At 37.7% G+C, this 27,190-nt stretch overlaps 1 protein-coding gene across 6 annotated transcripts in view; it reads left to right on the top strand.

Annotated features, from left to right (window-relative positions):
• CLEC16A (C-type lectin domain containing 16A) overlaps nt 1-27,190 on the top strand; it is a 76,334-nt gene that overhangs the window by 24,523 nt on the left and 24,621 nt on the right. For all 6 annotated transcript variants that reach the window (XM_040590312.1, XM_040590307.1, XM_040590308.1 and 3 more), the window contains 8 exons: nt 132-261; nt 3,551-3,651; nt 7,879-8,001; nt 9,567-9,676; nt 10,176-10,220; nt 12,599-12,649; nt 14,884-15,012; nt 19,970-20,090. In XM_040590312.1, coding sequence (XP_040446246.1) covers nt 132-261; nt 3,551-3,651; nt 7,879-8,001; nt 9,567-9,676; nt 10,176-10,220; nt 12,599-12,649; nt 14,884-15,012; nt 19,970-20,090 — 810 coding nt within the window. The remainder of the gene's footprint in view (nt 1-131; nt 262-3,550; nt 3,652-7,878; nt 8,002-9,566; nt 9,677-10,175; nt 10,221-12,598; nt 12,650-14,883; nt 15,013-19,969; nt 20,091-27,190) is intronic.

Below are 27,190 nucleotides of genomic sequence, written 5' to 3'. Positions count from 1 at the left end.
ATAATTTTCTTAAAGCAGTTAAATTCCTTAAAGAAATGTAAGCAAACTTACTTATTGAATACAAAAGAGCTTGTGGTAACAGTTTGGTAAAAATAAAAAATTTTGGTCGGGGTTTTTTGGTTCTTTTTTAGAAATAGAGATGGTAATCATGGAGAGATGTAAACTGTCAGAATTGTCAATCTCTACTGTGACGGAGCAGAATACAACAGATGAAGAAAAGAGTGCAGCTGCCTCTGGGACTGAGATAACAAACTGGAACAGGTATAAAGGAACTGTAATATATTTTTGCTATATTGCTTCCTTACTTGCCCTCCCATTAACTCTTTCACTTCTCTTAAGGGATGTTTCAAGTCTGCCTCCAATTAAAATTCCAGGTGTTTTTGTGGATCACAAATAAGTGAAGCAACAGAAGGATGGGATGTGGCCTCTTTACTGATCAGTTTTGGAAATGGTCCTGTTCCTTTGTAAAGTTTGTGCTGCCCTTTATGGCAATTGTGATGCCTTAAGTTGGTGAAGTTAAATTACAGAATATTAACATAATAAAACCCAAATGTGAATGTTCTCATTGTAGAATTTTCTAAACCTCTAAATTAAGCTAGAAGAAGTTTTCTTAAGGCTATTTATGGTCACATCTGTCAATTTTTTTTATGCGCCTATAGGGAAAAAACAAGACAAGTCCCTCATTTCAGGGCTGAATTTTGCAGAGTTTTGGTATTAGTAGTTACAAATAAACGCTGCTACCTATGTACAGCTTCCAACGTCCATTAATATATCCTAGGGGTAATGAAAACTACTCTTGGAAATGCAGTTTTAAGTGTTTCTGGGAGCAGAGATTGTCCTGACTTCAAAATTTAAACCAGAATATATTAAATACCCACAAGGCACTTTCTCAGTAAGAATGTTGTGGTGTTATTAGAATGCTAAAGAAAAGAAACTGCAAAGAACTGTGCTATCTCTGACACAAAAATAATTGCAAATATGTCCCTTGGGGAAATGCCTATGTTTAATAGGGTATCAAATTTATTTTTAAATTTGGGAAATGCTGCATAGTATTCCCAGAATTTCGTTCTGTCTCCATTATAGCTTTGATGTAGCTTAGATAATATACATTAATAAAGACAACATTTAATTTAATTGTAAAAGTGAAATTGAACCTTGTCTTGAACTGGTTTTAAAATATATTGTTCTAGATTATTGATATTTTGACTAAAATATGTGCCAAATAGCTTTTAGAAAAAAATTGGCAATGACTGCACTGAATACTAAGCAACTGGGACGCTCAGGGCTCAGGTCTTAAATGCAGAGTACTTACACATGAGATGCCAATGCATGTGGCAGATGTGTCTTTTGATCTGCATATATGATCTGACAGCATCCTGCATCTTTTCTAAAAATAAACAGCATCAAAGAATGTGCAGAGCTACAAATATTTTTAAAATAAGGGTAGACCTTGTATAGGGTATTTTTTGGCCTTAGTTTTGTACATATCTTGGAAATGTAGGTAAGTTGCTATAACTTAACATACAGAATAACAAAAAATCTTAAGTACAGTATTTAAAACAGTAACTAAATCTCTCAAGAAATTTGCTCAAGTGCATATAGCTTCTTTCTTACACTGCTTGGAGTCACCACGTCTTGTGGATGAGATAAGCCACATGGGTAAGGTGTCATGTGGTGGTGGAAGATGCAGTGGTCTTTTATTCCATGATTGAAGTGAGTTAAACCTCCATAGCTGGAGTAATCATCAATGATTGTAATGAAAGCGATTCTGAATGTGTTGCGGTCTTCAGTTGTGGACAGACTTCACAAGAATAATTAATTTGAAGAATACTTGTATGGCATTTGAACTGTTCCTACGATCAAGTTGCTAGTAAAATAACAGAATGCTTACAGAGTTAAGAAATAGATTTGAAAATAGTTGCCATATAGCCCTTAACATTAAAAGTGGTTTTGAAAAATTGTCTAAAAGTTGTTGACAGATAAATGGAAGACAGCACAGCTTGCAGTTAAAAGACTGCAGCTGTAAAATGTAAGTGAAGTTTTCCATTTCCCTTAGCCCTTTTACTGCTGTGAAGAATATAAAAAGAGAAAGTTTAATCATTTTTGGTGTAATTTTATGTTGATGTGCCTCACTACTGGAAAGTTTAAGCCTAAAGGCTTGTTTTAAATTCATTTCCTTTTATGATGTGCTACACAGCAAAGTTTTTTCCCCAAATGTGAAACCTTCATGCTATATTGTACCTTCTGTTGCTTCTTTCTTATAGCTGAAGTCTTTCTGGGTCTAGCCTATATTTAGTCTGTATGAGGACCCGTTGATGAGTGGGATTCCTAGAAGTTGTTCCTGGTTCAGATTATTGCAACTGAGAGTTTGATAATGCAAATAGATGCTGTGAAGAAACATGTGGAATGAATATTACCTCTCACTGTTGTAGTCGTATTTTTAAAGTTATGTAATCACAATGATGAGTTTGCAGTGAATGCTTTTTGTCTGCTAGGTCTGAAGATAGGGAAATGTATTTGTTTTTATGACTTTGGATGTTATTTTAATATATTTTATTTGGATGTAATTTACATAATGGAAGGATTATTTTTTTCCTTTTGCTGTTAAAAAAAAATACTTTGAGAGGTAGGAATTACCTCTTTTCAATCAAGGCTCTAAACTTCTGATGACTGTCACACTTCCTTGGTTATTTTTTTTATTGTTGTTGTTGTCTGGGCCAGTGGTAAAAAATAATTTAATTTCTACTTGTGCTCTGAACTGATTGGATGCAGGCCAGCTTAAGACAGGAAGCCAAGTTGTGCTAATATCAGTTGATTCTCACCCATATCTGACCTGTCCAAATGGCTTCTGGATTAAATTGACTTTTCTGATCTGTTCAGGGTACGGGTGAAGGGTGAAGTCAGCACTGTTTATAGCCTTCCTGTGTATGCGTTGTAGGTCACACATGCTTAAACCCAGGAAAACAAAGCTCATCTGCAGTCCAAAGCTTGCTTTTTTTGATCCAAATGTTGCCTTCTTGTTCATTTGTCTTTCCTATAACTGTTCGATGGTAAAGTTTTTGATTGGTTGGTTTAGAAAACCTACCTTCATCCAAAGTTTCAGTGAAAACTGCTTTCTTGTAATAGTAAAAACTTTTCAACTCCATTTAGTACTTGAGTCTTAAGGTAGGGGTTTTTTTATATATATGCAACAGTGATAGCAGCTACTTGAAGTTACTGATGTGTGCACTTAAAAGGAGCTGTATAATGCCTCTGCATGCATACTAAATGTGCTACAAACAACACAGTAAACGTGTGAACAATCAGTTCTTGGGGAAGTATTGTGTAACAAATCCCATTAAAACATCAGATTTAATGTCAGAATGTAAATACAAGGCATGGCTATAATCTGAGTATTCCTGAACATATTAATTTTTGTTTAATGCCTGACAATGTGCATTAGTGTAAATTTGCCTCTTCTGTTAGCTGTGTGTAGAACAAGATAGTTACTAATTTTTCTGTAGATGTGGTGTTTGTCTTAAAACTGTTTTAAAATTACTCCTTTCCACAGGCCTTTTCTTGATATGGTCTATAATGCACTGGACTGTGCTGAAGATGATTACTATGCCCTCTTCGTGCTCTGTCTTTTATATGCAATGTCACACAACAAAGGTAAACAAGTTTTTCTTTTTCCAGAGAAAACTGAATGAGACACATGGTTTTAGACAGGCACAATCTATTTGTAACTTATGCTTTTGCATACAACAGTGAGAAATTCTTCACACAGAGGAGGCAGAAATAAATATACTGTAAGTAAAAACAGTTGCTAAGGATCACCTTTTTAAGAACAGTTTGGTAGAAAGCTTTGTGAGTGTCAGTACCTTGTATTCCATAGCTTTCTTGGAATTAGAATAGGATTATTGTTCCATTTTTAATCTCTTAATTTCATTTGACACCCACTATATTCAATCTACATATGTGTGGGATCCAATTCTTTCCCACTTTGCATGTACTGTGATTGCTACATGTAAGCCAAGTATAAAATGTAAAACTTGTCCGCATATGTTAACATTAAATCCTTGTATACTTTAAACATCTAGATCATACATAAGACCTGAGAAGTGGTTATGGAAGTCATCTATTGCCTTTTTCTGTCCAGCTTTGACAGTCCTTCAGTAATTCTTTTTACACTGTGCAGTTCCTCAACAACCTTGTCAGCCGTTGTGCCATAATTGATGGAAGGCTTGTTTAAGTTGTCGGTGTTCTATGCCATAATACATCTTGCAAGGCTCCCATGGAGCCTGGACTATTTTATAAACTAGTAAAACTATCTTAAATGTGTAGTTCATTAGAATTCAGACAGCATGAGAATATGTAACCTTTTCGAAGGAATAATTATGGTTAGCTTTTTTGTTGTTTATCTTTTTGTGCATGTTAAATATATTCTTTTTGGAGCAATCATGTAAACATCTCATTCATGTGAATAATCATGTGTTTCAGGGATTGAGAGCTGAATTTATTTTCTGCTTATGAGGATAGTTTCTATAATATACTAGTAATTTAAGTGAACCAACTGCTACAGTAAACTGAGCATCAGGTGTGATGGCATGCTTAAAAGTAAGGATTCGATTCTGACTTGAAGGTACCTCTGATGGACAAACAGAGTGGAAATGAGTGTCTTGAGCGAACTATCTAAGCTGAGCCCCTTCTGTTCTCCTCCATCCACTTGACAGCTTTATCTTTTTCCAGGAAAAATTGAATGCTTCTCTGAGGTTATAATTTGCAGACATTGTCAGTGCTTTCACAGTCTCTTATGACAACAGATAATGATGCAACTATTATCACCAAAGATAGTACCACAGCCTTGCCATGCTCTAGCACTCTCTGACTTGCACCTCTTGATTTCCCACGCACCCCCTGCAGCATACCACTTCTAGAAAATATCTTTCTCCGAGGTACTTTTGAGCATTATTGTGCTAGAAAACGGTGATGTCAGGGGTGGATTATCGTCTTTTAAAATTCATTAGTTGAAGCTGTGAATAACCAAAAGCATTAGCTGTAACTGTTGGAGCTTCAGCGTGTCCCTGGAATCTTTCAAAGTCATTGTAAATGACTGAGCCTGCACTCCAGGGTTGTATTTCTTAAGAATTCTTCTATTTAAGACCATAGTCCTTCAGCCCACTGTGTTTCGTTTCAGTGTAATTGGTCACTCTTCAATATCTTGTTCCCCAAAAGAAGTCTGATATCCTCTCTTGTTTCAAGGATCATTTGCTTACATCTGCAGAAGCCTGTAAATAGTGAGGAATGCAGCACATACAGCCTCTTGCTGCTTAGTTTCAGAAATCTCTGATGTTTATTTTTCACCCAATGTCCAGGGTTACCAAGAGAAATACAACAGAACAGGAAATTAAATATCTACCTTCTAAGAGACTAAAAGTATCCTGTCCCTGAAACTGGAGATACCTTGCATGCATTTAAGGGGTCAAAATCTACACTTCATTCTTTGGTGGTCACATCAGCCCTTTAAATGAAAAATTCTTCAGGCTATCTGTACTCACTGGCTTTCCTTGTCAACAATTTACATTGGCCTGTGGCTCTTTGGAAGCTATTTTCCTTTCTCCCCCTATCCTTGACCCTAGATCTTAGTAGACAGGTGACATCCAGTTTTTGGTCTTCACTGTCTCTCACCAACCCACTCCTCTTGTGCCCTGTAAGAGGCTGCTTTCAGCCCTGGGGAACATGGAACCAGTGCCTCTGTGTCTTGAAGAGGAGGGGTTTTACAAGCTCCTGATTTAGTGCCCCTGTTTGATGCAAGAGCAGAATGTTCTTTAAAAGCTCAGGAGTTGTACAGCTGCTCCTTTCTACAGGAAATTCATTATCGGTCATGGAAGATGCGTCAGGATTGAGTAGGAGCCAATGTTCATATCTGAATTTAGTATAATGGAAGAGGTCTGTCTGCTTAGAGACTTTCTCAAAGCATGGGTCAATGATCCTTTTCTTTTACAAAATGGCATGAAGGTCTCTGCAGACATCGAAAGGCCAAGTTATTTCCCCAGTTTTGGAAAGTAATAAATCTCTAGGAGTTGTGTGTCTAGGATCTGATTATCTGTTTACTGTCTGACAGACTGTAAATGCTCTAGTGAGCACTTTGAATCAGTTCAAACAAACAGGTAATGAATTGGAAATTTACAGTGATTTCTTGTGACTGCAATACAAGCTTGTCCTCTCTACACCACAGGAAAATGAGTTGTGGTTTTCTGTTTCAGTATATTGGCTTTTCTGATTCTGTAGCTGGTCAGTTTGAGTTTTACCTTTCTCCCCCATCCTACTCATTCTGGCATGTGGAGAGGGCTACAACAGAACAAATTAAAAAAAATCTGAATAGCCCTACCTTAACCAAGAACTTTGGTTTCAGGCCTTGCATTCTAAGTCTTCTGAATGCATCTTGCTCTCTTGCCACTACATGTAGACACTGTTATTGAGGCTTTTTTTATCATGAGTCCTTCTGTTTGGGTACTGAGTCTGCGTTTTGCACTATGCTATTGAACATGTTTAAAGAAAATACACTTCTTTTTTTTTTTCCACCAGAAAGAATCATTTATGTCAACAAAAAGAAAGAATCCCAAGAGGTGCACCTGCACAGCTAAATAGATTTGTTGCAAATGTATCTGAGAGATCTTTAATCCCAGAAGGAGCCCTTCATATATGTTGCTAGATCATGTACTGTATCTCAGGAATGCAGAACTCTGCATCTTTGTCAGACAGACAACCAAATGAAAGATGCAGAGTATGAGTTCTTTCACCATGATTTCAATTTGGCTGCTTTGTTGAGCATCTGTGTGGTCTTGCCTCTTAGTCTTTTTAATGGTTTTCTGCTGGTTAACAACCATGTCCTTCTGTGAGAGCTTAATTTGCGTATAGGTATTTTCTAAGAAATCTTACTCATAAGCAGCTTTCCTTTCCAGAAAGGAAACTGTAGCTCTTAACTAAGCTGTTAGTGTTCACAACAATCTCTGATTGCCCTGGTTCCTTAAATGCCTCCTTCACTCCTACACCTTTACTCATCATGACAGAGAACATTTGTATCACTGTCAATAATCTTCTAACAGACCTTTATTAATTGTTCAAAATACCTATGCTTAGTGAAGAAATAAATTAGATATCACGGATCGTGTTGTTACATAGAGTTAACTACAAGTTCAGGGTTGGAAGAAACTTTAAAACTTCGGTTTATGGGGTTATTACCATTCTTTAGAACAAGAGCAGGGAGGTCCTCAGCAATCCACAGCTACGCTTTGTTCTAAAAGGTCTTAGAGTAACCAGTCTATTCTGAGAAATAACTTTGCTCTTAGGAATAGGCTGAAGAAAGTTGAGTTTACTTTCTTTATACCAGTAGTCAGTGAGAATCTGTGATTCATGTTGGGGAGGGTACTAAATAAGAAGCTACTACTTATAAAAGAAAATTCCTATTCTTTTAAAATATATATGAACCAATCACTTACTACCAAAGCAGAATTTGAAATCAGACTTTTATCTATTCCCCTTTAACTTTTATGTAACCTTTATGCTTTTCACACATATGGCTTGACTTTGATTTGATTTAGATGCAAACAAATAGTCTGCAAATTCCAGATGCAGCAAAATGGTTTGGATGTCACCAACCACTTTGGGATTGTCTTCACCCAGTAGGCTCCATTTAAGGCTGGGATTTTTTTGGTGATACAAAAAAATACATAAAGGCTTCTCCTTTTCCTTGTAATAGAAATGCAAAACTAACTTGCCCAATTCTGTATTGCTAATTATAGTCTTGTGAGAAAACTGCTATGGTCTATTAAATACTTGCCTCGAGGTGTACTCCTGTTTTCTAATTCTCCTTTCTCCATTCATCCCTCACAAAAGGAATTGACCCAGTCAAGCTGGAGAGAATTCAACTTCCAGCTCAGCATGCTGAAGAGAGAAATTCATATAATCATGTTCTTGCAGAAGGGCTCATCAGGATAATGAATTATGCTGCACAACCAGGTATCGCTTTTCCAGTATTTGTTTTCTTGCCAAGCTGAAATTTTTGATGACAAAACCCAAAAAGCTGCCTAGCCTCTTGTGTTTGAGAGGAAAACCTGTTTAACATGCTCTTCAATGAACAATAAGTAGATACAGCCTGTGAAAGCCAACTGTTGGTTTTCAGTGTTTGTTGAGAAACCAGTAACTGGATTTCTGCTGAATAGTTGTTTTTATACAGGGATCTGTTGTCTCAATTCCTACTTTCTGTGTCTTTGAATAAACAAAAATGATACATGTAGTGATTTCAGCCTGAAAAATGATCTGTGGCACCTTTGCTTATAAAAGTACTTCCAGTGGAGTAGTCTTGAAAACTATATGTAACCCTTTGCTTATAGCAGTCCTTTGTCTCTAGAGGTTATAGCAAATTTTCCTTTTTTTAATAGCAGATTGTATTTTCTGTTCTGAACTGTTTTGCAGAAATGTATTTTTTTCTGACTTCAGCTTCTTTGTAACGAGAGATATAAGGCTCAGTGACCTATTCCACAGAAACATGAATTTTAAGCCACAGCTCTTCTCCGTGCATTTCTGCTCTTAAAACTTCAAATGAGTAGAACTGATTTTCCCCTGCAACTGAAACACTATCAAATTCTGATTGTCTGCAGAATAAAATTTAATGCTTGTTTGATTCACAAGATTGATCTTCAGAGTATTAACTTCTGCTGATGTGCCAGTCACAGATTAAAAGCATGTTTATATATAAAGAGTTTGTACATACTGCAGAAGGAAAGGGTCCAAGTTGAGATGTATTTATTTAAACAAAAGCACTTCTGGGGAGGGGTGGAAATAATGTATTTTTATAAAGCTTGCTAAATGCTGTGTGGAGCATCTCCTTTTCCTTTCTTTTTAGCAGCACTGACCTTGGTATCTTTACTTTATGGCAGCATAGTGTTAACTTGTAAAATAGTAGATGGGAGTTGGGGTCAAAAGCTGTCTGTCTGTCTCTTGGGTATATGTCTTAGTATTGATCACTGAGCTCAGACTGTAAATTTCTAATATTTATTTCTTTTTTTTTAGCTTTCTGAAACTATAAGCTTAAAATTGCTATGCATTCTTTCACTCTGACTTCTCTAGATTCTCACATCCAGGCTGTATCTGAATCCTCTGGACTGTGTTTTTTGAAGGAAAAGCTATGCCTTATTAGTATGCTATATACAAAATTTCCTTTGATCTTGTAACTTTATCCATGCCAAATGTCTGTGATTCTTTTCTAATTTTAGTGTAAGCCAACCTGTGCTTCAGACTGATAAAGGCATTATTTCTGGCTTCTTTTCTAATACTATTAATCTTTATTGCTTTCTTATTGCATGGTTCACTTTAAATTACTCTTCCCGTTCTTTTTTTTTTGTTTATACCCGTTGGCATTGTAAACCGGCATCAGCATTCATCTGTGTCAGATAGGGTGTGTATGACAGAGGAGTGAAGTTTGTAATTGCAGAGAAGTGTAGAAACATTTAACATCATCAGGTAATGAGAAGAGCAATGCTTCAACTGCTACTGTTTAGTATATTGAAATTTTCTTTTTGTAGATGGAAAAATCCGTTTGGCCACTTTAGAACTTGGCTGCCTGTTGCTGAAGCAGCTTGTGTTTTCTAAAAATGGCAGCATCATAAAAGATGTTCACCTTGCTTGCCTTGAGGTAAGTATTTTCTTTCAAATTACCAGTCAGAGCATTACTTGTCTTCGAGTCTTGTAGTATAATTGAATAATTTATTTTGTTTCTGATTGCAATAAGCAAAAGTGTGAAATTTGAGCTTCCAGTGCATTTTTCCATTGGCAGCTCTGTGCGGTGAAAGTAAAGAATCAGTACCCCATGCTCTGTTCTCAGCTTTGCTGTTATCTTTTTTAAATTCTTTAACTTCTCAAGCAAGGTTATGTATAGTTTCCGCTCTGAAATTTGTGTGTCATCAGTCTCAACAGTGTAAAGAAAAGTGATTTTGAAACTAGCAAGCTCACATAACCTGTATTTTTGTAAGTGCAAGAACTGTGTTCTATCAAATTCTGGGCTGAAGGCTATGAGTATGGCAATATTAATAGTCTCTTCTGTATGAGGTTTTGGGTGGCTTTTTTTTTTAATGTGACTTTTGAGTTCGTGGTGTATTTACTCCCTGAAACACAGGTTTTTTTGTATTTTCTAGGGTGCAAGGGAAGAAAGTGTTCACCTCCTTCGTCGTTTCTATAAGGTATATATGCAAAATGCTATAGGAAAGAATGGAGAAACTATTTTACATCATGTGGAATTAGAAGCAAGTCTGCAGCCCACTGTCTACATGGTGCCCAAGGCGGCACTTTTTTATAGATGGGAACTCCATAGTTGTGATAGAGAAATGAAGTGCTTTGTGGACTATTCCTCTCCTTTCCTGCCCTTCCTGTACCACACTGACATATGTCACAAAAAGGCTGTTTGAAGTGTCACAGGGTTTGTTCTGAAGGGCCAAGTTAGTGGTCATGCTTTTGTTGCAACTGCTAAGTATTTCATGTAACAGAGCCACACTATTAGAACATTTCTGAGATTTTATCGTTGACACCTGTAGTGGCTTGACTGTGGCTAAATGCCAGGTGCCCACCAAAGCTGCTCTATCGCTCCCCTCCTCAACTGGACAGGGGAGAGAAAATATAACAAAAGGCTCATGGGTCGAGATAAGGGCAGGGAGATCACTCGGGAGCTACTGTCATGGGCAAACCAGATTCAACTTGGGGAAAATTAGCTTTGTTTATTAGCATTCAAATCAGAAAAAAACCCCTCCTTTTCCCCACCCCTCTGTTCTTCCCAGGCTGAGCTTAATTCCAGATTTCTCTGCATCCTCCCCCTGAGCAGTGCAGGGAAACGGGGAATGGGGGTTACAGTTGCTTCATCACAGTTGTTTCTGCTGCTCCTTCCTCCTCACACTTTCCCCCTGCTCTGGCGTGGGGTCCTTCCCACAGGAGAGAATTCTCCACGAACTTCTCTAGCATGAGGCCTTCCCATGGGCTGCAGTTCTTCACACACTGCTCCAGTTCCCTTCAGGAACAGACTGCTCCAGCGTGAGTCCTCTGCAGGGTCACAACCCCTGCCAGCAAACCTGCTCCAGTGCAGGCTTCCCACAGGTCACAGCCTCCTTTGGGCATCCACCTGCTCCGGTGGGTGTAGGGTCCTCCATGGGCTGCAGGTGGGGATTGGTTCCATGGTCTGAGGGGGACAGCCTGCCTCACCGTGGTCTTCATCATGGGCTGCAGGGGAATCTCTGCTCCGGCACCTGGAGCACCTCCTCCCGCTCCTTCTGCAATGACCTGGGTGCCTGCAGAGTTGTTGGTCTCATGTAGTCTCACCTCCTCTCTCCCACTGGCACAGATTATATTTTTCCCCTCCTTACTATGCTATCCCAGAGGTGCTACCACTGTTGCTGATTAGCTCGACCTTGGCCAGCGGTGGGTCTGTCTGGGAGCTGGGAAGCTTTTGGCATCTTCTCACAGAATCCCTGTAGCGCCCTGCTACCAAAACCTTGCCATGCAACCCCCCTACAACACTGATATGGAATGTATTTCCTTTCGGTATTACTTTTTATTTCTGTCTTACCTGAAGCGATGATCTGAAATTTTACTTAACTTTCTTTCTTATTACAGACCTCTGCAGCTTTTTAGGTTTTTTTTATTGTAAACAATGAGAGAAATAAAATTTTTAGCCCTAGGCAGTAACTTGTATGTAAGGAAAGGTAAATCTATGACAGATTTCAAGTATGTAAGATCTCTTCCTATTTATGTTAGAATTGTCTTGAAGAATGTGTGATTTACAAAAATCAGTAATTTGTGGCAGGCTGACCTTGGCTAGTTGCCAGGCATCTGCCCAGCTGCTCACACTCTCCCCTCAACAGGATGGAGGGAGGACATAAAATCAAAAGATCTTCTGCTCGAGATAAAGATAGGGAGATCATTCACCAATTACCATTGTGGGCGAAACTGACCTCACTTGGTGAAAATTAATTTATTGCCTATTAAAATAAATTTAGGTAGTTAGAAACAAAGACAAATCAAAATACCACCTTCAGCACATCCTCCCTTTTCCCACGCTCAACTTGGCTCCTTCATTCCTGACTTTTCCTCCTCCTCCCCTTACAGAGTGGGGGTGGGGGGTCGGCAATGGGGGTTTGGGCGGAGTGCATAACAGTTCATCTCTGCTGCTTCCTCCTGACGCTTTTCCCCTGCCCTAGTGTGGACCCACTCTTCCAGTGGGCTGCAGTTTTCCAGGAACAAAAATCTGCTTCAGTGTGGGTCCTCCACACGCTGCAGTTCCTTCAGGGCATAGCCACCTGCTCCAACACAGCAGTGTCGATCCCTGCACCGCCTGGGATCCTTTCCTCAGGCTGCAGAGGAATCCCTCTCCCTTTTTAAAATGTGTTCTCCCAGAGGCGCTGCAGCCTGGCTGAGGGGCTGGCTGGGGGCTGCGGGGGCACCCACCTCCCCTCACAGAGCCCTGCAACCAGTGCCTGGGCAGCAACACCCAGTATGTAATTAAACAAAAACAACCAGCGTGGCTCCATAGCCATAAGGATTCATGATATGTCCATATCCCTTTTTTTGAAAGGGAGAAGAAATTTTTCTGGATATGTTTGAAGATGAATACCGGAGTATGACAGTAAGTGACACCTCTTCTACTTGGCCAAATCCTCAAACCCAGATAGAACACAAAAGCAAGAGCTAGTACTTATTGAGAACTACTGAGAACACTGGTTATTTCTTTCTGGGAGTAGAATAACAAAATGTGAGTACTATTTTTTTGTCTCTGAGGAGCTGTGTCTACACCTAAATAAATAATTTATGTGAAATTTCACAGCTCTTTACTAAATAAAAGCCCATTACTTTTTGAAAGTGAGTATGCAAAAATTAATTTATCCTGAGAAATGAGACATCAGATATTTTTTTTTCTGGTTATGGAACACTGTGAAAATCTTCCTATATCTTTCTGAAGTCCAGCAAAGTTTCTGTTTTGAGTGGTGCCACTTTACTTACTAGTAGAGAAGAGGGTTCTAGGCAGTAAATATGTGGGCCTTTGTCTCATCTAGGAGAGATACAGCCTGTGCTGCAGTACTGGATATGGAAGTTTTAACAGATTACCAAACTTAATCTCAGACAGCTCGTATCTAACCTGTAAACTTATTTTAAAACTAATTACCTGTTTCAATTCTTAGGTTAGAATTCAGATAAAAATACTTTGGGTAGTCAGTTAAGGTTTTTTCCACATTTATTTAATGAGCAGCCACTGGTTTTCTTTTTGAAAAAGCTCAAGCTACAGTCAGTGCGTTGCAATAAATCTTAATTCGGGACGCATCTTGCACGTATCGTACCAGCCTAAATAATAGAAGTATTCAGTGAAGCATTTAATTTTTTAGTAGTTGTGTTACTGTGCTTTTGGTTTGAGAAGTCACATCAATACTAGCATCACTTTTATGTTGCAAGTTCAGTATACGTGTAGGTTTTTCTGTTGTATCTATTTCTGAGACTGCTCTTTTTTTTTTGTTTACCATAAAATGCGTAGCTACACCCTAGAACTTGAACTTTGTTTTGTTTAGAGTGCTGTTATTTGGTTAGATAGCAAATGATTTACTGGGAGGGCTGATTTAAGTGCTAATTAACACAAATGTCCTGTTGGATGACTTGTGCAAATAGTATGGTATAGAGCTTCTACAGAGACAGAAGTATACCTGCTCTGTCTGGATGACTAATGAAAGAAAAAGTTGTGTCTTCATTAATGATAGATGACAACAAGTTCAGAGGAGCAAGTAAATTGAGCACTGTAGTCCTTAGTATTTTCACTTTCAGCAATTGAGTTTCCTTTTTAAATATTCTTCACCTTTATGATGTAAAATGCTGTTTAAACCAGCATACATTCATGTGAATTGCATCTGAAGTAGTTATTTACTTGTTACATTTTTTAGGTTTGTGTTCTCATTTGTTCCTGCTGTCTATGTAAATTTCTGTATCTTTCTACACATTAATTGAATTTGTTAATTGTAGATGCTGAAGATTAATTGTTCTGAGGTCAGAAAAAATTGGCTAAAGACTGTTTTTGAGTTTGTATGTGTGCAAGGCAGCAGTTCAAGACTGCACTGTGAAAAGTCTGGACCTTGTTTCAGTCTGTTGCTTCTATAGTATCTGACTGTTACAAAGTAGCCAGGAATGCTTCTAGTTACAGTTGGCTATTTTGGAATGCCCATGTGACTGCATTTTTCTTCCATGCAGAATATTGTACAAGCTGTGGGAAGGGTTTTTGTATGTATTAGCCATTCCAGCTGGCTTTCTAGCAAAAAAGCTCGTTTTTCCAGTGTGTGTGTGTATATAATAGAACTTGGATGAAATTGCCCAAAGGTATAGAAGGATAGATATTTCACCCATCATTTATTCATCAAAATAAACAACCATGTAAGGGAGAGACTCTGTTAGTGGCAAAGCTGAAGGGAATTGTGTGAAAGTTAATGTGTTATGAGAGACTAGAGAGTTCTTGAAGAGAAAAAGATAGGGGAGACTTTTTCTTGTGATTGAAGTAATTACAAATTTGAGTCAAAACTGAAAATAAAACCTGACAGACTTTGTTTTTTAGTACTTTTGAAATAGCTTTTCTTCTCTAATCTTTCAGAGTTCTTTCCTCTTTTTTTCAGTATAGAAGCTTCAACAGTGTGTTAGGGAACAAGGAGCAAATATAAAATAGAGATTGCATGTAAAGAGCTTAAAATTTAAGATGGATGGTGTTAAAAATTCTCAGAACTCTATAACAATTCCTTCCTCAACTTCACAACCGTGAATTGTATTTGCAAGTGAAGATGCAAATGCATATTGTTCTGTACAGTAATCAATGTTAAAATATTTTTATAGATTAAACCCATGAATGTAGAGTACTTGATGATGGATGCCTCAATCTTGCTGCCTCCAACGGGGACACCACTAACTGGTATTGATTTTGTGAAAAGATTGCCTTGTGGAGATGTGGAAAGAACACGAAGAGTGAGTAAGACTATTTTTCTTAGGTTCATTTATGACGGAATGATGCCAAAGGCTTAAGAACAATTCCAGAAATACAGATGTTTTTCCTTGAAAGCTTGAAGCTTCTTGATAGGAAATATCATCCATAAAGTTATGAAGACTTGATGAAGACAGGCCTGTGTGTAGAGGATATAATACTTACCTGTCCCAGGTATAAAAACCTTTGTCTACAGTTTCTTGTGTATAGTTAATATGGCTTTGTGCCGGAGTTTTGTTTTTTAGGCTGTAGAGACATCTACATAAAAAGACATTTTGATGATACTCATTAATACATGACCAGTTTCCTTTCATGATCTGCTATTTCAGTCCCTCTTTCATTATATTCCTGTAGTAGAATCTCCACTGGAAGGCTGGCTGGCTTAATATTGCTTGTGTTTCTAGACATAGCAAAAAATACAGTTCTGCTCAGCAGTGCTCATCTTGCTAAAGTAATTCATGATAGTGTTCTTGAGAGTGAGGAGAAAAATAGCAAAATATCTATTTTTATGACTGCCACAATTCATAGAGGTGGTAATGATGTTATTCACATCAGTATCAGCACTCTTGGAATGATCAGTTCTTGGCCCCTGTTGACAGTGTCCTATAAGCATTGCAGTGACAGTAACTGTTAAAAGATATATTACTGCACAACATTATTGTTTGCAAACTACTTTTGTTCAGGTAGCTTTGCATTTATGTGTATGTGTAAGTATATTCAAGTACTCTTGAAGAAAACCTGTATTTATGGGAATCTTCTGAAAACTTCTCAATTCCTTACTTATTAAAAGCCACATAATTTTTGTTATCACAGCAAGTTAAGTTTGATAAAGTATTGTGACTTGACTTTAAAAGTGTTGTTCTTGAAAAGCAAAAATGCTTCCTAGAATTCTCTCTGAGGCTTTAACAGAATTATACTTAAAAATGCACATTAATGGAAACTGACTGCTCCATGTTTTTTTCATGTGCTAAATAATGAATAACTTGGCTTCTGTTGGTTGAAATTAAAAAATCAATACAAATATTCTGTTAATTTTTTGGGATGAAAAGGTCTTTCTCATCAGAAGAGCTCCCAGAATGTTTCCTTGTTGGTTCTCCTTCCCCTGATCACATTGTGCTAGAAGTTTTAGTGCTATTTTCTTCCAACTAGGCTACCTCTCTGAGGCTGAATTGCCATAACAGTATGCTGAACTTCAGGTGTATGCTGTGACATTGCTGCTACCACTTAACCTGCTGAGGCTTTTTCTTTTTTCTGACAGTTTCAAATGGGTAGTGATTCAATTCTGAGCATCCCATGGTATGATTCTAAAAACGTTCTCAGGTTTTATTTCACTAGTAAGTGAAGAAGTCCCATACTTCAATTATATCATGAGTTCTTAGCTGTTAGACATCAGAGCTTTTTAGGCTCTCACTTCTTCTTTTGCTATAGAAGGTCCCTTGAAGTAGCAGTTCTTTTCCTCTTAACTTTAGAAGGAACTCTCAGAAATCAGATCTTGAGTTGTCAAAGGCATATCTCCTAAATCCAGACAGGCAACCCCTCTGACTTAAAACATGAAAATGACTACTAGTTTTTGGGCTGCTTTCTGAAAACAGCTGCTACTGCTTGATCAAGCCTTCTGCCCAGAATCAGATGCTCTTTTGAATTGTTGATAGTCCAGTTACTGCTTTTCAGTTGCATCTCTTCTGATTTCTGTAGCCCTAAAGATGGTACTACTTACCAGTTGCCTAGAATAATGCAAATACATTTACATGCTTATTTGGGAAGTAACAAACAGTATGGGTGTTGAACTCTGCACCTTTGAGCACACAGCAAGCAAAGAATTTGAGAGAAGGTTTTGAACTACCTGTGAGAACACTATTTCATGGGAATGTAATCAGATACTGATAGGTTTCCCTGCAAACTGCTATTTCTTTGTGTATGGTATGTATATATCAGTGAAGGAGTCAGTGCAAAGTATACTTCATCATAATGTGTAGCTCTTTAATGTAGATAGTAATTCATATTTGTTCCTACTTAACCAAGAAAACAGAGGTCAGCTGAAAAAATTGTAGTCCACTGAACTGCTCTGCTGTTTTATTGAGATCTAATAAAATGTTACAGGAAGTCACAAATTGCATGTATTTGGATTTATATTGCTAGCAGACTGAGGGGTATCGGTCTTACAGGAAGCACAGTGTAGTTCCTTTTTCATCTGACGTTCTTACTTTTTTCTTGCAAAGGCTAAAGTTCTAGGGTTTTTTCCTACTCCTGTAGATAATTGTGCAGTAAATGCGATTACACGTTGGAGATGGGTGACATGAGTTTTATAGGGAACATATGCAAGGAAAATCAGTGGTCTGTCTAGGAGGGAAAGAGGATTGAGGGGAAAGTACGTGAAAGCAGGCTGGGTGATGGCTTCCCTCTGTATTAAGAAAAAAAAACCCAAAGCCAACACCCCCACACCCACCTCCCACAAAAAAACCCAAACATACAACCATCAAAAAAACAACAAAAAAACCCCAACTGTTGTGTTTGACTTTTGGGTCACCAAAAATGCAAGGTTGTTACTCTTCCTGATTGAAGTTGGAAGCTTTTAAACTCAATACCATTAATTCTTCTTGAAGCATCTGGTAGTAAAACTACTTTATAGTAATCCTACTTAATTTCAGTAAATCCACAAATACATTAGAATGCAGTCTGCCTAAATAGGAGAGATCATCTGCCATTATAAAGTGACTACTCTTATTCATAAGGTAGTATTAATACTGTATTTTTGTTAGATACCCTTGACATTCATTGCTCCAAATAATTGTATTGCCCTATTAGATTTCAACAGCATATGAAATTCGTCTGCTCTGGTGTCAGTTCCTGGAAGAGGCAGATACATCACTTCCCTCTCTTCTTTCCTGTTCTGCCAGAAGTTTCTGAAAGCATCACCAGTATGATAGCTGGACAAGCACTCACATTTCTGGTTCATGGGAGCCACAGTTCTGTTGATTTTAAAAACAGAGGGCTGAAGGGTTTTTCCTTAAAGCAGTTTAGATTTGGTTTTCCTAATACTTCCTGCAATCTGGGAGTTCCTGGGCACTGCAGCTGTTCCATGAACTCGATGCTTTTACTGTAAGGCAGCAGTTAATTTACAGTATGCCACAAAATTACTCCATAGGAAAGAGTTTTAAAAAACAAAACACTGGAGGTAATAAAAAAATGATTTTTCACTTGCTGTACCAAAAATACAGTTCTTGTAGCAGAAGAGGATTATAAATGGTGCCTCTCAAAATGTGGCTAATAAAATGGTAATTGTTCATTGGCACTTTTATTTAGTCTTTGCATAACATGTCATTAATTTCTAACTCAAAACAAAAATATTAGTTTCACAAAGCATCTGTTGGAAGTTCCTCGGAACTGGTGCAGCTTTCAGAATGCTTTGCCCCTCTGTAGACCTGAGAATACAGATTAAGTTCTCCAAGAATGCTGTATTGCATGTGGTTAGTGTTGATGAACACAGCAAATTAAAATCAAAAATACCCACTGTTTTATCTCAAACTTGTAGACACCTGTAGTGGCTTGACTGTGGCTAAATGCCAGGTGCCCACCAAAGCTGCTCTATCGCTCCCCTCCTCAACTGGACAGGGGAGAGAAAATATAACAAAAGGCTCATGGGTCGAGATAAGGACAGGGAGATCACTCAGGAGCTACTGTCATGGGCAAACCAGATTCAACTTGGGGAAAATTAGCTTTGTTTATTAGCATTCAAATCAGAAAAAAACCCCTCCTTTTCCCCACCCCTCTGTTCTTCCCAGGCTGAGCTTAATTCCAGATTTCTCTGCATCCTCCCCCTGAGCAGTGCAGGGAAACGGGGAATGGGGGTTACAGTTGTTTCTGCTGCTCCTTCCTCCTCACACTTTCCCCCTGCTCTGGCGTGGGGTCCTTCCCACAGGAGAGAATTCTCCATGAACTTCTCTAGCATGAGGCCTTCCCATGGGCTGCAGTTCTTCACACGCTGCTCCAGTTCCCTTCAGGAACAGACTGCTCCAGCGTGAGTCCTCTGCAGGATCACAGCCCCTGCCAGCAAACCTGCTCCAGTGCAGGCTTCCCACAGGTCACAGCCTCCTTTGGGCATCCACCTGCTCCGGTGGGTGTAGGGTCCTCCATGGGCTGCAGGTGTAGATTGGTTCCATCGTGGACCTCCATGGTCTGAGGGGGACAGCCTGCCTCACCGTGGTCTTCATCATGGGCTGCAGGGGAATCTCTGCTCCGGCACCTGGAGCACCTCCTCCCGCTCCTTCTGCAATGACCTGGGTGCCTGCAGAGTTGTTGGTCTCATGTAGTCACATTCCTCTCTTCTGCTGCCACAGATATGTTGGGGTTTTTTTCTGTTGCTGATTAGCTCAGCCTTGGCCAGCGGTGGGTCCATCTTGGAGCTGACTGACATTGGCTTCATTTGACATGGGGGAAGCTTCTGGCATCTTTTCACAGAAGCCACTGCTGTAGCACCCTGATAGCAGTCTTGCCAAGCAAACCCAGTACAAGGTCTCTGCCTGCGTGCTAGCTATTACAGTTTTAAGTTCAAAAGACGAGAGCGTCTGAAGATTGGTTGTCTGTAGTGTACAGGTACCGTAAATACAGTCAGTCTTAAAATAATGTTTAAAAAGAAAAAATCGGGGTTTTTGCTTGAACAGCTCCTGTAATCGTTTGCCTGTCAGTCACAATCTGTGTAAGTGTGCCTGTGGGATAAAAGCTCTGCTGCTTTTGCTTCATTGAAAATAAGTAGTTATGTCTCGATTTCTTCAATATCCTTTTTTAACTTACTTGAAAATTAAGTTCTACTTTCTCAATTTAAAAAGTATATTTACTGCATGACAACAAACTCAGGGGTTGTAAAAACAAATATACATTTATAAGATTCTGTTAAAATATATAGTACTGAGTGCAGCAATATTTTTTTTTTAATTTCTCAAGGCAATCAGAGTTTTCTTTATGCTCCGTTCACTATCGCTGCACTTAAGAGATGAGCCAGAAACTCAGTTACCACTCACAAGGGAGGAAGATCTGATAAAGACAGATGATGTTCTTGACTTGAGTAAGTAGTCCCTTAGTTTCCCAAACACTCTATGACATGTACAAATTGCTGGCTTTTTGGTGTGTTGTTTGTTTTTTTTTTTTACCAAGGATGACTTTATGAAGTTTGTCTTCTATTGTATTTGGATAACTTGTGGGTTTTGTTGGCTTTTTAAAAGAAACTGTGAATAAATATACCAGGGTTTACAGATTAGCACATAGAGGATTCGGAGTCCTTTATTTCATTTCCTGGTATGTTAATTTTCTAAATTAACTCATGCTAGGATTCTGTTTTCACCTATTAAAAATGCGCTTAAAGCAGTCATGAATTTCAAGAGACTGGAGATAATTACTCCAACAGCATCACTGCACTGTTTTACCAATAATGAGATTTGGTTGTCATCGTATCCCCCTGCCCTACCCTGGAGGAGTTGTTCTTCACATCTCTTCCATCATTTTAAAGTCGGTGTGTGGGAGGGTCTACCGCTATAGCTGAAGCGGATGCTGAGCTATTCCCAAGGGGAGTCAGTCTGTAATGTATAGAATAACCTTTTGATATTGAGTAGTACTTCTTACGAAGTAAAGACAAAGTCCTTCTTTCTGCAGTGTCATGGGGTACTACTGCACTCTCTGTACTGAAGAAACAAAAGTTGGAAGGAACAGAATCATGAAGTATGCTCTTTGTCTGCAAATTAAATATACCTGTGTTCATTTAACAGCAAAATATACATCTCTAGATGACCTCGTGTTACTAAACAGTACAGCTTTTAGACTAACTCTGGCGTAAATCATAAAGCTGTAATTTTACTGTCTCCAGCACTGACATTTTTATGAAACAATAACTTGTCGTGTTGTAAGTGAATCTTACTGGTGTGAGACATTAGGGTTTTGTTTAAAGGTTTAAAATATGTAGAGAAGTGTGCTTGTAGGCTAGGATTGAAAAGAAGGTGCATGATAGTATAAATACCGTTAATTCATTTCTTGTAATCAAGACCTAGAAGAATTTGACATATTGGTGTCAGCTGATATGTAGTTAACTTTTGTTCAGGCAGTTACCTTATTAAGAACTTGCAGGTACCATTCATAGCTTTAGAGGACATGTGATTGCTAAAATAGAGAGTGTATTTCCTAGGGCTCTAATTTGTGAAGGTTCTTTTTCTTACAAAAGAAGGGGAAAAAATGCTTTATGTTTTAGATGTTAATTTTCTTTGATTCTCTGAGTAAGTTCTTGTTGATCTTACTCCAACTAAAGCGGTTACCCTAGTTGCCTTAGTAGGTGTTAGAAGATTATGTCCAGTATCTGAGACCTTTTTGTGCATCAAGTCCATCAAGAATACTAATTATCTGAGTGAAGGGGAAAACACTGAGATCAAGTGAGCTAAGCAGAAGTTTTGTGATATCAGAGCTGCTGCTTAATGGATAACATCCAGATTAAACCTTAAGCAAATAAATACCTTATATTTTATAATTACTAAAAATCATTAATTGTTTGAAAATATATTTGCTTGAAATACTGAAAATGTCAGAGGATACTCCCTCTGCTATAAAGCCCAAGCTATGCAGCTTAGAATGAGAATAAACTCATTTATCTGTAAATGTGCGAGAGAATGCTATTGCTGTTAACTGAACTTGTAAAATTGCACAAGCTATAGGGTATGGACAAACATTTTACTAAGTAAATGTAAATTTTAGGCTACAGTAGGCGAGAAGATGCCAAGATATCAGTCCAGTGTATGCATTTTTGGTAGCTACACATTTGATGGTGTGGAAGACTTGACAGTTGAGTCATCACAATTCCCATTTGTTGAATTTCTGTATTATTTAAAAGATTTAAGAAAATATACAGGGAAAATGCAACTTGAAGAACACATTTTAAGAAGTATTCTGTCCTGTTCTATTGGTATTGTTTTGGTTTGGTGAATTACATGGAATGAGCTTAATGCAAACTCATCACTTTTGGTCTTTCCCAAAGAGAAAGCACAAGATGTTGTTAATTACATTATGCAGTTATTAACTGTCAGGTAAAAAAAAAGATGTCCAAAATGTATAGTTACTGTTGACTTGCTAAAGGATTGGTAATACAGAATTAACTCAGTTTCCTATTCAAATCATTTAGGTATTTATTGTAATGTTGGCTCTTTTTCAGAGGGTGAGATGAAATAATGAATCAGCTTCTAGTGCAAAAAACCTGTTTTTCTTAAATTAACTGGAAATGTGATTATGAAGTTAATTTAAGAATATACCAAACAAAAGGTAGATCTGATTGAAATACTGTTTCTAAGTATTATTTATTCCTCCTCCCAACCCTGCAAAAAGAAGAAAAGGAACACCTTTTGTCCTTGCTTATCTGTTAGTCTAGAGAAATGCTGATCACTCTTACTATAAAATTTAGTGGGCTCTGCCACTGGTATTGTGCAGTTCATTGCAGATGTCTTTTTATTCATGACTTTCCAAAGGCAGTTGCTTTTACACAGAACACAAGGTATCCTTTTCTTGGAACATGTAGTTTAGACCATAGATTATTAATACTTCCCTCTGTATTGTATAATTGTTTGTGATTTTTATTACATGTCCATGATGCCAGATTAATTGCTACAGAAGTAGTTCATGCCCTTTATGTGTAATGGTATCCAAAGTTGTTTCCTGCTTCCAGTGTGGGATGCTAGATATAAATGATTAAAAGAGCCTGTATAGAGAAAGGATGTAAAAAAAACCCCAGACCTACTAGCATGAAAATTACCTGCTTCAATTTGAATGAAGTGTTCTAAAATATAAAGATGTAATACCTACTATAAAAGGTGAGATTTTACTAAAGAAGTTGTATTAAATTAAAATTGTACTGTTGATTTAGAACATCACCCTATTAGATTTAAACTCATTTGCTGCTTTAAGGCATATATAGTCCTCAGTGGTACCATCATTAACTTAAAATACATGTTTATACTGACCAATGTGAATGAAGGCAACAATGGTACTGAACTGCTTGTCACGTGGTACTTATATGTATATGCACGAAGCTGCCATTTGTTAATATGTGTATACATTGATATGTGTTTGCACATATGCAAATATAACTAGGGAAGAAAAACATGTTCCATTGCCCTACCTGTGGAACCAGTGTTCTGGACCTCTAGGGACCCTTATATGAGAGTCTTTTTTTAATAGTTTATCTGATAACTCAATTTTCTTTATCCTTTCCACTCTTAACAAGCATAAACTCAAGTTAAAAATAAAAATTAAGTTTAAAAAACGTGTGTTTTAGATAAGATTATTAGAATTCTCCTTGTCAACATTAAGCTGTTTGAGAAAGTAAATGGTGGTATTTCAAGTAAAGAACAACACCAGGATTGACTGAATCCTTATTTAGCTTTGATTCATTTAAAGGACTGGAGGTGCTTTTCCTTTGAGTCAGGCTACTTACTTGTGCTTTTCTGCTTTCTTAATGGAAGGCAGCACAGATGCCTGCATGACAGTTTCATATGAAGTAAGCTATTTTATTCCTTGATAGTCCTCCCAACACCTTTGCTAAATTGTATTTTCCCAGTGCTCTTTTTTTAGAAGAGCTCATGGATTTCTAGCTAGTGATTTCTAGCTTGTCTTTTAAATCAGCAGACTGTTCTACAATGAATATTTTATTGTTTTCAAAATTATTATAGTAACAATATCAAATCTTAACTACATTGTTTATCACTTGATGTGTTAAAACATTCAAGAAGGCTTACAACTGCAGTAGAAAAGCAGAAAGACTCAAAAATGTGGAATAGTGCTTAGAAACCATCTTGTAGGTAAGAATCTGTCAGGCTACACTCACTTTAATTTTTTTGTAATGCAATTTGAATCAAGCATATTACCATATGCTGGTAGCTTTTTGATTACAAAACCAAGAACTTGCTGAAAATAGCAATTACAATTTATTATACACAGAATTTGGGACAGCAGATCCATCCTTCTTTGGAGTAGAAAACCAAATTCTCATTAGTGTAGACTTCAGCAACTGAGTTTATCTGTACAGAAAAAAAAAACTCTCTAAAGTGCTTCTCCTGGAAGGGGACATGTCACTCAAAATTAAGTACATGCATCCCTGCTGCTCGTTGTGTGTTACTGGAATGTTTGAAAAGATATTTATTCCCAACCCCCCCACCCACCCCACTTTAGACATTTCTAAATGTCTTTTAGAAATTTAGTAGTTAACTTGAGCTGATTTTTTTTTTTTATTATTAAGAATTAAGATCAGTGCTTTTTTTACCAGCCAGGGGTTAACTACCAAACCAGTTTTTTCTGACATAAGTCAGAAGACAGAAGGATTGATGTAGGACTTTCAAAATGTCTGAATGCACAGATAGTGTATGTGTTTGTATTCTTTGGACAGATGGGAGCTGTTACAGGTTACATCAGTGTTAAACCTGAACCTTTTGCAGAGATATTTTGGTAGATCCAGTTGCCTCCTGAGATACTGTTTAGTAAACCTCTAATGCAGATAACAGACTTTATAAACAGTACATTGTAGTAAGAAGTGTTACACTCTTCAAGAGTATTACAGTTGTACTATTCCTTATGTGTGCTGTTACATATTTAAGTTTAAATACAGAGTATCCACATAATGATGGCAGTTCTGTGCATTAATGTATTCACTGCTTTCTGATCTTTTCACAGAAGGTTTTAGTCTTGATTTTGGGACCACAACATGTAATTACAGCCATGGATTTTTCAAAGCTTGGGTCTTTCCATATATTCTAGCATCTATTAGTAAACATTTTTTTTCCACAGCTGGCAGAGTTACAGAAGTTCAGTTAACCTTATTGCTTACCCCGCTATTGGTGAAAACAGCCTTTATCTGAAGAGGGAGTCAGTCAGTCTGGGATCTCAAAATTTTGAACAGACTTCTAGCCTGTTTCCAAAAACTGAAATAAAATGAAAAGGGCTGTAAAAAGCCCTCCTGTTGGGTCAGACTCCTGTCTTTGAGTCAGAATATGTTTTGAACAATCAGTGCCTGACATGGAGTTTCATATGTTGGCTTCAAAAGACTTTTCTTTCCTGGTTAGCTAGAAAGGCATAGACTTATACCATCTTCATGTCAAGTCGACAGGCATTAGTAGTGTTCTGAAGAAATGGCACTGGTATCTGTGCCCACAAAATATGGTCATGTTTCAGGTGTTTCTTTGGGAGGAGATTTTCTTGTCAGTAAATGGCTAAAATAATACTGTATAGCACAGATACAGATATTTGGATCTGATCCTGTTTCTTTTTAGTAAGTGGCTTGCTGAGTATGCATGACTATGGGGTTGGTGTTAGCTGTTTTTTCCCTGTTATGTTCTGTTTTGGTGGGTATTTTTTTAACCTTTTCCTTGGGACATTTACCTTTTTTCCTCCATTGCTTCTTCCCACCTACAACACTGTGTTCTTTGCTCAGAGTCATCCAGAGTTGGTTTGTGATTTTTATTTTTTTTTAGTTCTAATATTTTTAAGGCTTCTGGCAGATACTCTGCATTCATGGGGGCCTTTAAGTGAAGTTCCGCATTGATGTGTGCATCAGTTTATGTATTTTGATTGGTAACACTTTCTATACTGCTTATTACTGCTATTGTTATTTAAACTACCTGAATTGGGGTAGTACAGTGACATAGTGTGTATGATAGCATGAGGACATAGTTTCCAGTTCATGTCTCTTCATTGCCGAAGAGAGACCAGAGAATTCAGCATTTTGGCATAAAGCATATGGGATACACGCTATTGCATAAGTACCATATCTTGGGAGGAGACTTAGCAGTTGGCAAAATGTGACCCCCTAAAATTATAATTGTGTGCCTTTTTTAGTTATCACTTTGGAGATATTTTTGATTTAACAGATCTTCCTCTATCCACATTACAACGCTTTTTAATTTTTTTTCTGAACACTGAGATGCCTCCAGTGGTTGTGCTCATTCATATATGTACAGTGTCAAGAAGGAGTAGAGGTTAACAAGATCCAGTAATTATTTCCACAGCTGTTTTGATTTTGAAAAATCCTGCAAAACTCATCTTATCAAAATGGCTTTTTTTCTGAATACAATGCTGGTGTTCTATGGAAACTTGATGAGAAAGGTTAAATATTCATGTAGAGAAGCATTTTAATATTTTGATGTTCATGGTAAACCTTTAAGTGTAGTTGCAAGGTTGTCAGCACTGTATGTGACTGTACATTTAGAAATGAGTCAGGTGTTCCACAGAAGATTCATTCCATGCTGCTGGGTATGCTGCTACAAGAATGATATATACTGTTACTTGTCAATATTGTTTTTTACTGTAAATAGTTTTGAAGGACTTGCGTATTATGTGATAACTGCCTGCCTTAGGCTGCATGTGAGTTTGTAGGTTTCTTCTGTAGGTGGCTTCTCTAATCTTGTTCAGTAGCTCACTGTTTCAGTGAAGCTTAATAGCAGCTTCAAATTAACGGCCTCCGTGCTTGGTTTCAGGCTGCTGATCCTGTTAGTGACAATGTTTTAAATGTTATGGTTAAGAGGTAAATAGTAATACCTTTTGAAACTTCTATTTCTTTGCTAAAACTGTAAAAAGTAAAAAAAAAAATAAATTACACTATGAACAAAGAAATGTTATAGTTAAGTCACCTTGTTCACTCTGTCTCCATCAAATATACAGCTTTTATAAAGGCCATCATAGTCAGCATTGTGGGTTGTTGGTTTTTTTTAATAAGATCTGAGGAAATTTTATCGTAGAATGCATATTGGAAGGAACCTCAGGAGGTCATCTAGTCTAGCCCCTCTGCTCAAAACAGGGTCAGCTAGAGCAAGTTGCCTAGGGCTCTCACCAGTCAGGTTTTGCATGTTGTCAGCAGTGGAGATTTTGCAGCATTGCTGGCAACCTGTTGCAGTGTTTGACCACTTTCACAATAAAAAAAAAAGTGGGTTTTTTGTTGGGTTTCTCCCACCACAACGTTTTTGTGGAGTTCCCTGTGTTTCAATTTGTGCTCAGCACTTCTTGTCTTGTTATTGGATACCACTGGCTTCATCTTCTTTAGTCTCTACAAACAGGTTTTCATAAGCCTCTTAATAAGAGGCTTTATTGTAGGGCATATGCATTTTTCTTCTAGTAAATATCTTCCAAGGAATATAACTTACTATTTGA

Source organism: Falco naumanni, chromosome 4, assembly GCF_017639655.2.
Source record: "Falco naumanni isolate bFalNau1 chromosome 4, bFalNau1.pat, whole genome shotgun sequence".
In the NCBI taxonomy this organism is placed as follows: domain Eukaryota; kingdom Metazoa; phylum Chordata; class Aves; order Falconiformes; family Falconidae; genus Falco; species Falco naumanni.
The sequence above is the reverse complement of the archived record's forward strand: the minus strand, read 5'-3'. Positions and strand labels throughout refer to the sequence as shown.